The sequence below is a fragment of the Phoca vitulina genome, unplaced genomic scaffold (genome assembly GCF_004348235.1).
Source record: "Phoca vitulina isolate PV1807 unplaced genomic scaffold, GSC_HSeal_1.0 scaffold1, whole genome shotgun sequence".
Classification (NCBI taxonomy): domain Eukaryota; kingdom Metazoa; phylum Chordata; class Mammalia; order Carnivora; family Phocidae; genus Phoca; species Phoca vitulina.
The window spans coordinates 97,384,430-97,395,833 of record NW_022589704.1 but is presented as its reverse complement, the minus strand read 5'-3'; the positions used below and the strand labels follow the sequence as shown (position 1 = coordinate 97,395,833).

Sequence of the window (11,404 nt, the reverse complement as noted above, 5' to 3'; positions counted from 1 at the left end):
AACTTGAGAGCAATTCAGTTCCAGATTCTTCTTTTTCAAAGCCTACCACTTGAGGACAAATAATTCCCTGTATGGTAGAGACCAATGTTCAGGTCACCTCATTCTAGTAGATCTACAACTGGAATGTGAAGGACCCTCAAAAGTAATTTCTATATTAAACATCCAGTCAGAAAAGACACACTGCCAGGGTGAACCGAGAACCATGTTTTTGTTTTTGAGACCCAGGTTTTGAAGAGCATCTTCCTTTAGTTTCCAGGAAATTCAAACAGATCCCATGGTCTCTTTAGTCTCTAGCTGTTGAATTAGAGATCTCAATGGAGGCAGTGAACATAAAAAAAAAAAAAAAAAAAAAGAAAGGAAACAACACTTTTCCCTTTTAAAATAGTTTCAAAAAGTTATGTGTTTATGGATGATTTGATACTGCTTACCTGTTTTTATTGAATTTTTTATTTTATCTTGAGTTTTTTAACTTTAAAGGGCAAATCACACTTGAAAAGCTTGCTGCTGGAGTTCTAGGAAACCCTCAGAATGCACAAATTCACATGAAATAGTTGGATATAACCAAAGGCAAATGTATAAAGGACAAAGTTCAGTTACGTGATTCCTTTAATAGTTGGTGTCTGTGTAGGTGAGCATTCCCTTTTCTAAAGTGGCCCAATGATTAAAACTCAAAGAATCATGGAGATGAAAAATTTCCACCTTCCTATTAAACAGTATGTCTTCATTTGAGATCCATTTAGCCTTTAAGGTGAAAGTGGGTTCCAGACAAATGTCTTTCACGTTAGAAACTGTATTAAATTAATTGAAAGATAGATAAACATTGATAATAGTAATAAAACAGGAGAAATGATGAACAGTAAAAGGTAAATGCTTTTAAAATGTTGCTCAAATAGACATTCAATAAAACCACATCTTCCAGACAACATAATTATTTGCATCATAAAAAACTCTAGTGGTTGAAATTTAAAATAGTGATTAAAAAGCTTCAGTTGGACTTCAAATCAGCCTAAAAAGAAATTTCCATCTTAATAAAATAGGCAAAACTTTCCTTTTAAACATTAAACTTACTTTTTAAAAAATGTGTTTACTATTCTTGAAAAAGACCTGAAATGGGTCTCTCAGAAAAGTGAGCCTTTCCCATTTTAAACTGAATCCAGCGGAGCAGTGAAGACACAATTCCAAAGCATCCAGAAGAAAAGTCGAATATCCAAAAAACAATTTATATGCTTCCAAATACCCAAATTTGGGGGGTTGATCCTTCAAGAAAATGGGAGAGTTACTGAGCAGTTCTGTGACATTTTTGAGTTTCCTCCTGGTGTCTTGATGTCATGAGAATCCAGCCTGTCCTGAGGAATTTGAGAGAAACCACAAAAACAGTATACTGCCTAGGTTTATCTAAACTTCTAAGCTCGATTACAGACTTTCAGACATCTTCCGACAGATCCCTTAAGTCACCAAAGTGATTTTAGTCACCAAATTTAATATTCTCATGACTTAAATTTGACTTCATACAGTCAAGTTTATTTTACACTCTCATTTACTTACTACTGCAAGTCAATACAGCACAAGAATTAATGCATTTGTGCCTTCAACTCAAATTAAATAGCAAACACTGCTGTTTGTGAACTTTTTTGGCCAATGAATAAAAAATATTTCATTTCTAATTCTCACCAGAAGGATTTAAATTAAACAGTAACAGATGAAGTGAGCAGGCACAGAACACTAAATAGGAACTGGCAAATGAAATAATCCAGCTCTTTGCTTTTACAATGAAAATGAGAATTGATTCTGCATTGAGAGAGAGAAGTAAAATGACCAAGTGTTTTAAAAAAAGCCTTCTCCACCAAAAGAGCAAAATAGCACTCAGTGGCATTGCATTGTTAACAAAATTTCTTTATCAGAAACTATAATTTAATATTTAAGTATCTAATTTACATGTGACAAGGTATCATATTCAAAAAATTAAATTGCAACTAGAAAACTATTAACCACTAAAAACAATACCAAACATAACCCAAACATTTATAGGAAAGCAATAGCTAGAATCTGAATTGGAAAAAATGTTTCATCATTTTTGGCTCATTAAACAAAGCATCCATTATAGCCTGTAAAAGAGCATCTCTTCTAATTCATCAGAAGTTTATCCTTTGTAGCATGAATAACATGTAAAGATAGATTTATTGACTGTATATGCACACCTGTGTCTATATATTCTGAGACACACTCGTGTGTTGATTTAAAGATACTGTATCTACTGATAACTGGCTGAACTTTGGAAGGTGCTGAAATCCATATTTCTACATGACCTTTGACCCATTTAATAATGTCTTTTTATAAACAGAAATTACATAAAATACTGTTTTTTATTAACTGAATATTTTCTTAAGCATAATAATAGACAAGGAATTGCACTTATTGTAAAGATACAGTAAGGTGTTAGGTTGCAGCTCAGCCATCAAAGATCAGGGATGTGGTACTGATAAGTATGCATCATATGCAAAGATGATGGTGGCCACTGAAATTAAAATGAGAGCAACTAGTTACAGAACAAATTGGGGGATAACAGAAGAAAACATGCACTACTCCTACTTTAATGCAAAACTAATTTCTCCCAGGAAACCAACCCTTTGACCTTCCTTACACAAAGAAACAGGTTCTGCGCCCTTGGCAACACAGTAGACTAGGACGTCTGTATTCAGATTCTAGTTCATTGTCTCTGAGTGTGCTGTTCCAGTGTCATCTCCTTAAGCTGCCCTTGAAATTCTGGAGCATGTACAATATTACAGTCTCTTGGTTAGGTTTCATTGAGCCTCAAGATCCCCTTCAGTTCTATATAAATAGGGTCCATTATTCATCTTCTTCTGGTTCCTGTGGTAACACAGGGATTTCTTCCTTTAAACAATCACTGAAGAATCTGAGGATTGTGTTGTAGAGATGATACTTGCTCTTCTCAGATACATTATGGCCTTCATCTGGGTAGACCTAACATATTGAGGGGGAAAGAGATTGAAAGTTACCAAAACAGATACTGTCCCTCAAAATTCATTCCTTTAGCCCCAGTGGCAAGGGAACTTTGGAAAGTAATATCTGACCAAAATCTAACCTAATTTAACTCTGGGTTTTTTGTGCTAAACTTTTCTCTCTTTTTTAATTATAATCCTGTAATAATCAATAATTGAGACAAACTACAGCTTTTTATGTATTTAAATTAGAACTAGGTTGGAAAAAGTAGAGCTTTCTATGTTCCTGTTGACCAGGGCAGCATTAACATTCCCCTTAATTTGACTAAATTTGAGACCCATTTCTTCCTGACTCTAAGGCCTTGACCTTTCTTTTCTTAGAGCTATTTTAGAAAACTTGCGATTGTAAATTCTCTGCCCCTTTGTATGTAAATCTTCTTCCAGTCTTGCCGGTTCTACAATTTAGGAAATGTCTTTGTCAAGGACCTAAAAACCATCTCTCTGAAATGTAAATATTGAAGGGGAGAGCAGCCCTCCCTGTGGGAAGGTAGAACACTTGCTCCACATTATAAAACTACCTCCTGTCATGAACAGGAAGTTTACTTTTCCATTTGGTAAGGTGAACTACCCAACTCAGATGGCCTATGATTCCCTCCGCCCCAGTTACTGTAAACTCCCCAGCCCTAGGTTTCAACAGAGTTTAGTTTCTCTCCCCTCTTGCAATAGACTTAAATAAAGCCTGCCTTGTCTGTTTAACCTTGTCTGGTATAAGTTTTAATTTGACAGTGTCCCCTCTAATATAAATGACATAAGTATTTTTTTCTAAAATTACAAAGACAGATATTTGTCAATTCCTGGGTATAAAGTTTTTATTTCTTTAATTTTTTTAATTTTTATTTTTTACTATTAAGATGCCATCACTTTTATTTTTTCTTTTTTTAAATTCTTTTTCAAACTTTTTATTTTAATTCCAGTTAACATACAGTGTTACATTATTTTCAGATGTACAACACTGTAATTGATACAAAAATATGGAACATATTTCCATACAAAAAATATGGAACACTTCACAAATATGTGTGTCATCCTTGCGTGGGGGCTGTGCTAATCTTCTCTGTTTCGTTTCAGTTTTAGTATATGTGCTGCCAAAGTGAACACCTCCCTCAATGATCTAAATAAAGCCCCCTACTCCTTCACATTGTTTGTGGCATGATCTATTATCTGTTTATTTCTGCATCTTCTTCATTCATCATTCTAACTCTGGTACCTGTGCTTATAGATATGTTGAACTACTTTTGGTTCTTTCAAATGCTGAGAAATTAAAACTGCTTTTTTTTTCTCCCTTCTGTGACTCCTCCCTCAGACTGAAAGTCCTCAAAGGTGTAAAGTCTGTCTTACCCACCTACCATAATGACCATTATAAAGTAAATCTTTGGTACTATTCACTACATGTGGTTGAATGCACAGATGTAAATGTTTTCTTCTCTTCTTTTTTCTCAATATCGCTTCAAACCACTCTTTTCCCTACCTTTTATGATAAAGGTGATAGAAAGTGAGGGAAAAATGAAGGGACTAGAGGGAAATGGAACATGGCCCTTTTAAAAACAATTCATTATTAGTGATAGAAATAAAAGTCTGAGAAGAAAAAGACATTCTTGAAAGTTTTTGCAATTCACATAAAGCATGAGCTTCTCAGCATAATTAGGAAAAAAACTCACAATCTTTGGTACCTAAAAATCACAGTTAAAAAATAATAGCAAGGGGGATGGAGTAGCACAGAAGCTGTGTTCTATATCTCACAACTGAAAAACCAAGGTGGGAAAACAGCCTTATGAAAAAGTAAAGTGACTTACCTGCATAGTATAATTCACTCCAGCTTTTATTAGGTGTTTGATTAATTCTGCTGAATGCTGGAAATGGACTTTTGCTGTAAGAAATTAAATTCTATTATTTGATGGAAATGCATTTATTAGAATTAGAACTTTCTAGATCATTTTTTTTTTCAAGAAATTAAGTATTATACTTTACATACATTGCACATTTAAAAGACTGATACCTGGCATGGGGCACCTGGGTGGCTCAGTCAGTTAAGCATCTGCCTTCAGCTCAGATCATGATCCTGGGGTCCTGGGATCAAACCCCACATCGGGCTCCCTGCTCAGTCAGGAGTCTGCTTCTCCCTCTCCCTCTGCCCCTTCTCCCACTCATGCTCTCTCTCTCTCTCTCTCTCTCTCTCTCTCACTCTCTCACTCACTCTCACTCACTCTCTCTCTCAAGTAAATAAAATCTTTAAAAAAATAAAAAATAAAAGACTGATACCTGGCAGTCACTTGAAAATCAGTAAGATACAATGCTGGTAAAACTTTAAGGTTTATTAAAAAAAATACTGAAACAGAAGCTACTTCTAAGGCTCTGCTGATTGCACAGGATAGTATTTAAGTTTATTTTATCATCTGTTATTTCTGGTTGTTCACATATGTTATACAATTATAACAATTTTAATGCAGTGAATGCCTATCTGCATAGTAATATAGCAAACTATCTTTCTGTTCCCTTCTGAGCATTACTGGGGCTCAGTCTCCATTAGATACTGACATTCTGTTTTATTTTAAATGAGAAAAAAAACTACACCATGTTGAGAAATTAGTCTACATCTTGTTATTGAAGGGCTCAGTATTTAATGTGGATCATACTGGTTTCTTCTGTTTCCTTCTAGCTTCCCACTCTGCCTGAACCTGAGGTCCAAAACTCTGAAGTATGCAGCACAGTAGACCAGGGTTGAATAGAACTGCCCTAAGTAGCTACGAAGTCTTGGATGAATCACTCAAATCTCTTTGTACAGCACTTTGCTCATATGTTGCCTGGCTATTTATTCCTATACTTTGTGCATCTTCAAATTTCTGTAAATAACTTTGTTTTTTTTAAGATTTTATTTATTAGAGAGAAAAAAGAACAAGCACGAGCAAGGGGAGGGGCAGAAGGAGAAGCAGACGCCCACACTGGGCTCGATCCCAGAACCCCAGGATCATGACCTGAGCTGAAGTCAGGCGCTTAACTGGCTGAGCCACCCAGGCCCCTGTAAATAACTTTTAAGCCAACCTTTTTTTAAGTGTCTTTGTCAGACTAGCTGTGACACTAGTTAATCCTACCACATAGCAGACAATAAAAGATTGCAAAGATCATTTAAATCTTTTTTAAAATCTACCCAAGATCCTTTCAACATCTTCCTATTGTACTCCATGGGAGTATTACCATGTTACTTCTAAATAAATTTGCAAATTGCTGAGTAAATGTAAGTTATGAGAAATGCTGATAAGTTGGGGCAATGACTAAGGTAAAATGACCCCTTATATTGCTCATTTGTTATTAAAAAAAAAAAAAATTGAAAGGGACTCCAGAATTTCTCTTCATGGATGGAACTGAAAAGATAAATGTACAAAAGTATAGTTGGTTTTTTTTTTTTTAAGATTTTTTATGACAGAGAGAGACAACACGAGAGAAGGAACACAAGCACGGGGAGTGGGAGAGGGAGAAGCAGGCTCTCGGCCGAGCGGGGAGCCCGATGCGGGGCTTGATCCCAGGACCCTGGGATCATGACCTGAGCCAAAGGCAGACGCACTTAATGACTGAGCTACCCAGGCGCCCCTAGTTGGATTTTTTTTTCTGTTTAGTTTCTGGTATGAAGCCTGTTGATATTTGTCGTTTGTCTACTTCCTAAAACAGGAACATTAAAGGTATAATTGTCTTAGTGAACTAATTTGCTGGTTGTTTTTGATGATGATATTAATAATGGTAGTATTATAAAGTCATTGAGCACCTATAATCTGCCAGACCCATATGAGGTGTGTGTATGTGTGTGCATGTGTTTGCGCTTTTCCTTTGAAGTGACCAGTGCTGAACCTCTGCTTGCATATTATCAGTGGGTGAAGAACCAGATCCGTGCCTAAGTGAGGTAGGAAGAACATGATTTACCTTAATAGCTGCAACATATTGACAGAGAAATTTGAATAGCACTAATATATTCTAGGGTAATGGCCAGATGTGAAATACTTTAACCTCAAATATAATTTATTCTCACAGTTGAAGCTTCAGAGCACAATGAAAAAGAGCCTTCATGCCAGATTCCAACCCCCTTTCTTTGAATTAGTGGTTGTATGATTTTTGGCAAGTTATATAAATTCCATAATATTTATTTTCCCAATCAGTTAAACAAGGTAATAGCCCTGCTGCCCAATATTTTTGTGAAAACAGGTAGTATAACATTAAAAGCTTTTGGCACATTTTCTGAAATATACTCAGTACTTAGTTTCTATTTTTTGTTACTACTAAGATCTTAATACCTAGAACAAGATTCTAATGTCCATCAAAATGTTTATTCTCTTTTACATAATGTTTCATCCAACACAGGTATGGCATCATCTAAGTTCTATTTTTTAAAATTTTGTAATAGTTGTAGATTTTCAAAAAAGTTGCAAAGACAGTAGAGAGAGTTCATGTAGATGGCTTACCCAGTTCCCCCTATTGTTCACAACTCACATTATTATGGTCCATTTGTTACAAAGAAGAAACATTTAGATATCATGACACCTTAATCTCTTATGATCTACGAGAAATTTTCAGACTTGTTTTTGATGACCTTGACAATTCTGAGCAGTATGGGTTAGAATGTTCCTCATCTGGGTTTGTCTGATGTTTTTTTCATGGGTAGACTGAGGTTAAGGGTTTTTGGGACAAGACCATATAGAGAGAATGCCATTCTCATAAAGTGATATCAAGGGTGCATACCATCAACATGACTTGTTACTGTTGATGTTAACCTTGATCACCTGGCTGAGATGGTATTAAGTTTCTCCGTTGTAAAGTTATTCTTTCTTGCCTTTTCCATACAGTACTTTTTTTTTCTTTTTTTAAAGATTTTATTTATTTGACAGAGAGAGATACAGTGAGAGAGGGAACACAAGCAGGAGGAGTGGGAGAGGGAGAAGCAGGCTTCCCTCGGAGCAGGGAGCCGGATGCGGGGCTCGATCCCAGGACCCCGGGATCATGACCTGAGCCGAAGGCAGACGCTTAACGACTGAGCCACCCAGGCGCCCCTTCCATACAGTACTCTTTAGAAGCAAATCACTAAGTGCAACCCATTCTGAAAGGGGAAGAAGAAAGTTAAGCTTTGCCTCCTTGAGGGTGTGTATCTACATAAATTTGGAAATTCTGCCTAAGGGGGCCTTTTGTCTCTTCTCTCCCATTTACCCATTCATTCACACACATACACTCTGTATATACACACACTGTATGTTAACATATGTACATATCTACACCCTGTGTGTGTACCTAAGTACTGATCTAAACTCTAATAATGACCTGGCATGCTGTAAAGTTAAGTTAAAGAGCTGATACCATCTTTGCTATTAAGACCTTTTTAGTGATATTCTCTGTGAAATGGGGTAAAACTACTGAGGCAGGACAGGATGGACCAACAAAAACAAGTTCAGATATTAGGAAATACTGATTCAAGGCTTTGACTCCCTTGAAATCGATTTTTCTCATCTGTGAATGGGGCTGTAAATACTCGGTCCTCTGTTGTAAAGTATCACGTAGATATATATGTATATATATTCTTTGACCCCTAAACACTTCAAAGTGAATATAAAATTATATTTATTACTAGTAATATCAATCACATCCATCTCCAATGTTTAAAGTGATGAAAAAAAGGGAAGTGACATAAACAAGCATTTTAAAAGGTTTTTGTTTTAACTGTGAGTGATCCTATCAGAATTTTCTCTGTGCTGGCATCTTTTTGCTGTCCTGTTGTTTTCAAAGTTACTTTCGATTTGAAGTGTGCTGAATAACACCCCACAGTGGTAGTCACTAGCCATATGTGGGTATTAAAATTTTAATTAATTAGAAATAAACAATTTAAAATTCAGTTCCTGATCATATTAAACACATTTCAAGTACTCAAGAGCCGTATGTGGCTGGTGGCTACAGTGTTCTACAGCGTAAATATGGAACATTTCCGTCATCCCAGAAAGTTTTGTTGGATGGCGTTGCCGTCAAGGCTCACAGCTTCTTTCCTCTTGGTCCCGACATCCTTCTTCTAACTTCCTATTATACATTGGATTCTTTGTGCCACTATCCTCTGCTATCTTCTTCAAAAAGTTTACAGGGCCCCTTGGAAGCAAGTTCTCAGATGTACCCCTTTGTTCAAGGTCAGACCCCATCAAACAGCAGCAGCAAATACAATACTTACTGTCAGCAGTCCCATGAATTATTAATATATTTTCTTCTTTTAAGCCATGAATATTATGTAGCACACTGGATGCCTATAAAGGAAAGCACAAATATCTATGTATATATAGATCTACCTGTATTTGCAATTTGACTGAATTTTTAGAACAAATATACCCTTCTTTCTTCATTATTTTAAATTTGTTACCTGGTAAGTGCTTTCTTCCCGAGATGGCATACCAAGGTATCTTTCAGAAAAGGCTGAGGCTGGGACCCAAGAAAACAGAAATTTAAGAATAAACTAGAAACCATTTGACTAGCATATTTCATTATTTAATTTCTACATTTCACATTTAATTGTCATGCTCCAGTAAAACTGATTGAATCAGGAAGGTGATAAACAGCTGAAAACCTCTCTGATAACACATGATAAATGAGCTCAATTGAGCTCTTCTGCATTGGGATTTTCTTTTTTACAAATCAATACATTGTATTAAGTCGATCTGTAGGAAGTACTTACCGTACAACTTCAAGTCTGTGATGGGTGCAATCACTGATCCACATTTAAAAAGCTTTTCATCTGATTTTAATATCATTGATGCAATATAGCCACCATACCCCTGGCAAAATAAAAAGTATATATATATGTATATATATAGAGAGAGAGTGAGAGTGTTTGTATCAGTTATCCTTGGAGATATTTTTAGCTTTTGATCACTGGTAATATACATAATAGAATGTCTTACAATGTCCCAGACCTGAGAAAAGAATACACTAAGATCACTTTGTACAGATGAAAATTTTGAAAAGAATTTAAGTTTTTATATAACACGCTATTTTAATAACTTTAGGTAAAATAGAAAATCAATTATATATCAACATTGTCCAATGGTTGCTCTTTGATTTCATGTGGTATATCTGGGAATAACTCCAAATAATTAAAAGGTAAGGAAATATTATTAAATCATATATCATTTTCAGCAAATCACATATATACATTTAGTGAAATATTTAATAATGATAGTTATGTAGAATTAGGAAAGGAGAATTAAATATTTAAAATCTATTATCGCAAATACAGATTCTGCTTTCAGTTCCACAAACCTAAATATTTGAAGGAAGTGAGGTTGATAAATAATGTTGCTAGTTACACGAGTTGGATTATTGTTTAAATTTAATTTTAAATATCTGAATTTATCTTGCAATGCTGTTGAACTAATTTAATTATAAATTCTTAAAAAAATAAATTAAGATGTCTAGTTTTCTTTTTATTATATATATTTTTTTAAGATTTTATTTATTTATTTGACAGAGAGAGCAGGAACACAAGCAGGGGAGTGGGAGAGGGAGAAGCAGGCTTCCTGCCGAGCAGGGAGCCCGATGTGGGACTCGATCCCAGGACCCTGGGATCATGACCTGAGCCGAAGGCAGACGCTTAACGACTGAGCCACCCAGGCGCCCTCCAGTTTTCTTTTGTAGCCTATGATTTGACCAGGAGAATTCCAGAGGAGATTTTAACAATTTAGTAGATTGGGGCTAAGGGAATGACCTACTGAGTTACATACTCATTTTAGAAATTAATTTTTAGCCAGGCTCTGGGCAATGTTCTTCATCTTGCTGGACATCAGAGTACCCTGGGAGATATTTAAAAAAAAAAAAAAAATTAAGACCCAGGACTTAGCCTCAGCAATTCTGATGCAATTCGTTCATGATGAGGTCTACTTTTGAAAGATTACCAGATGATATTAGTGTGGTCCAATGCGATAGGAATCTGTTATTCTCACTAAATTCTTGAGATGAGAAATACAGAATTTCATTTATGCTTATTTGGAACATTATTTTTAAAAGTGGGATGATTGACATCAAAGTCCCAATTGCAAAGATTACTTAAGTGCCTGAAAGAACCTATGTGAAGAGTAGCAGAATATGCCACTTTGGCCTATTGATTATTTTGAGCTGCAGACACTTGGAAAAGAGCAAATGCAGGGAAAGGCTTTCTCTGAACTCCACTTATCTGCCTAAAGACGGATCCTCCAAAAGGAACTCAGTTGTCATAGATCCCCTCCCTGGGAATTTCATCAACCTAGAAGATTGATTCTTGTCACTAGAAGTCCACAGCACACATACAGAGACTGTCATAAACTATCACCCTTCCCATCTATTCTTCTAAGGGCCCATTCCTCTTTCCTAACAATCATTCACTCTCCTAAAAGGCC

The 11,404-nt window shown here is 35.7% G+C and overlaps 1 protein-coding gene and 1 non-coding gene across 10 annotated transcripts in view; both read right to left on the bottom strand.

Moving 5' to 3' along the window:
* Nucleotides 1–402: 402 nt before the first annotated feature.
* The window catches only part of DPP10 (dipeptidyl peptidase like 10), a 1,381,541-nt gene continuing 1,370,539 nt past the window's right edge, over nucleotides 403–11,404 (bottom strand). For 5 of the 9 annotated variants that reach the window (XM_032399013.1, XM_032398270.1, XM_032397511.1 and 2 more), the window contains 5 exons: nucleotides 9,709–9,808; nucleotides 9,397–9,455; nucleotides 9,211–9,283; nucleotides 4,814–4,887; nucleotides 403–2,982 (listed from right to left, as the gene is read on the bottom strand). In XM_032399013.1, the coding sequence (XP_032254904.1) occupies nucleotides 2,848–2,982; nucleotides 4,814–4,887; nucleotides 9,211–9,283; nucleotides 9,397–9,455; nucleotides 9,709–9,808 (441 nt within the window). In that variant the 3' untranslated portion in view covers nucleotides 403–2,847. The remainder of the gene's footprint in view (nucleotides 2,983–4,813; nucleotides 4,888–9,210; nucleotides 9,284–9,396; nucleotides 9,456–9,708; nucleotides 9,809–11,404) is intronic. The other 4 variants (XM_032400416.1, XM_032400153.1, XM_032400330.1 and 1 more) reach the window with 1 other exon arrangement.
* Nucleotides 4,012–4,118, bottom strand: LOC116637928. Its single transcript, XR_004300561.1, has one exon. It is a non-coding gene; the product is annotated as a U6 spliceosomal RNA (small nuclear RNA).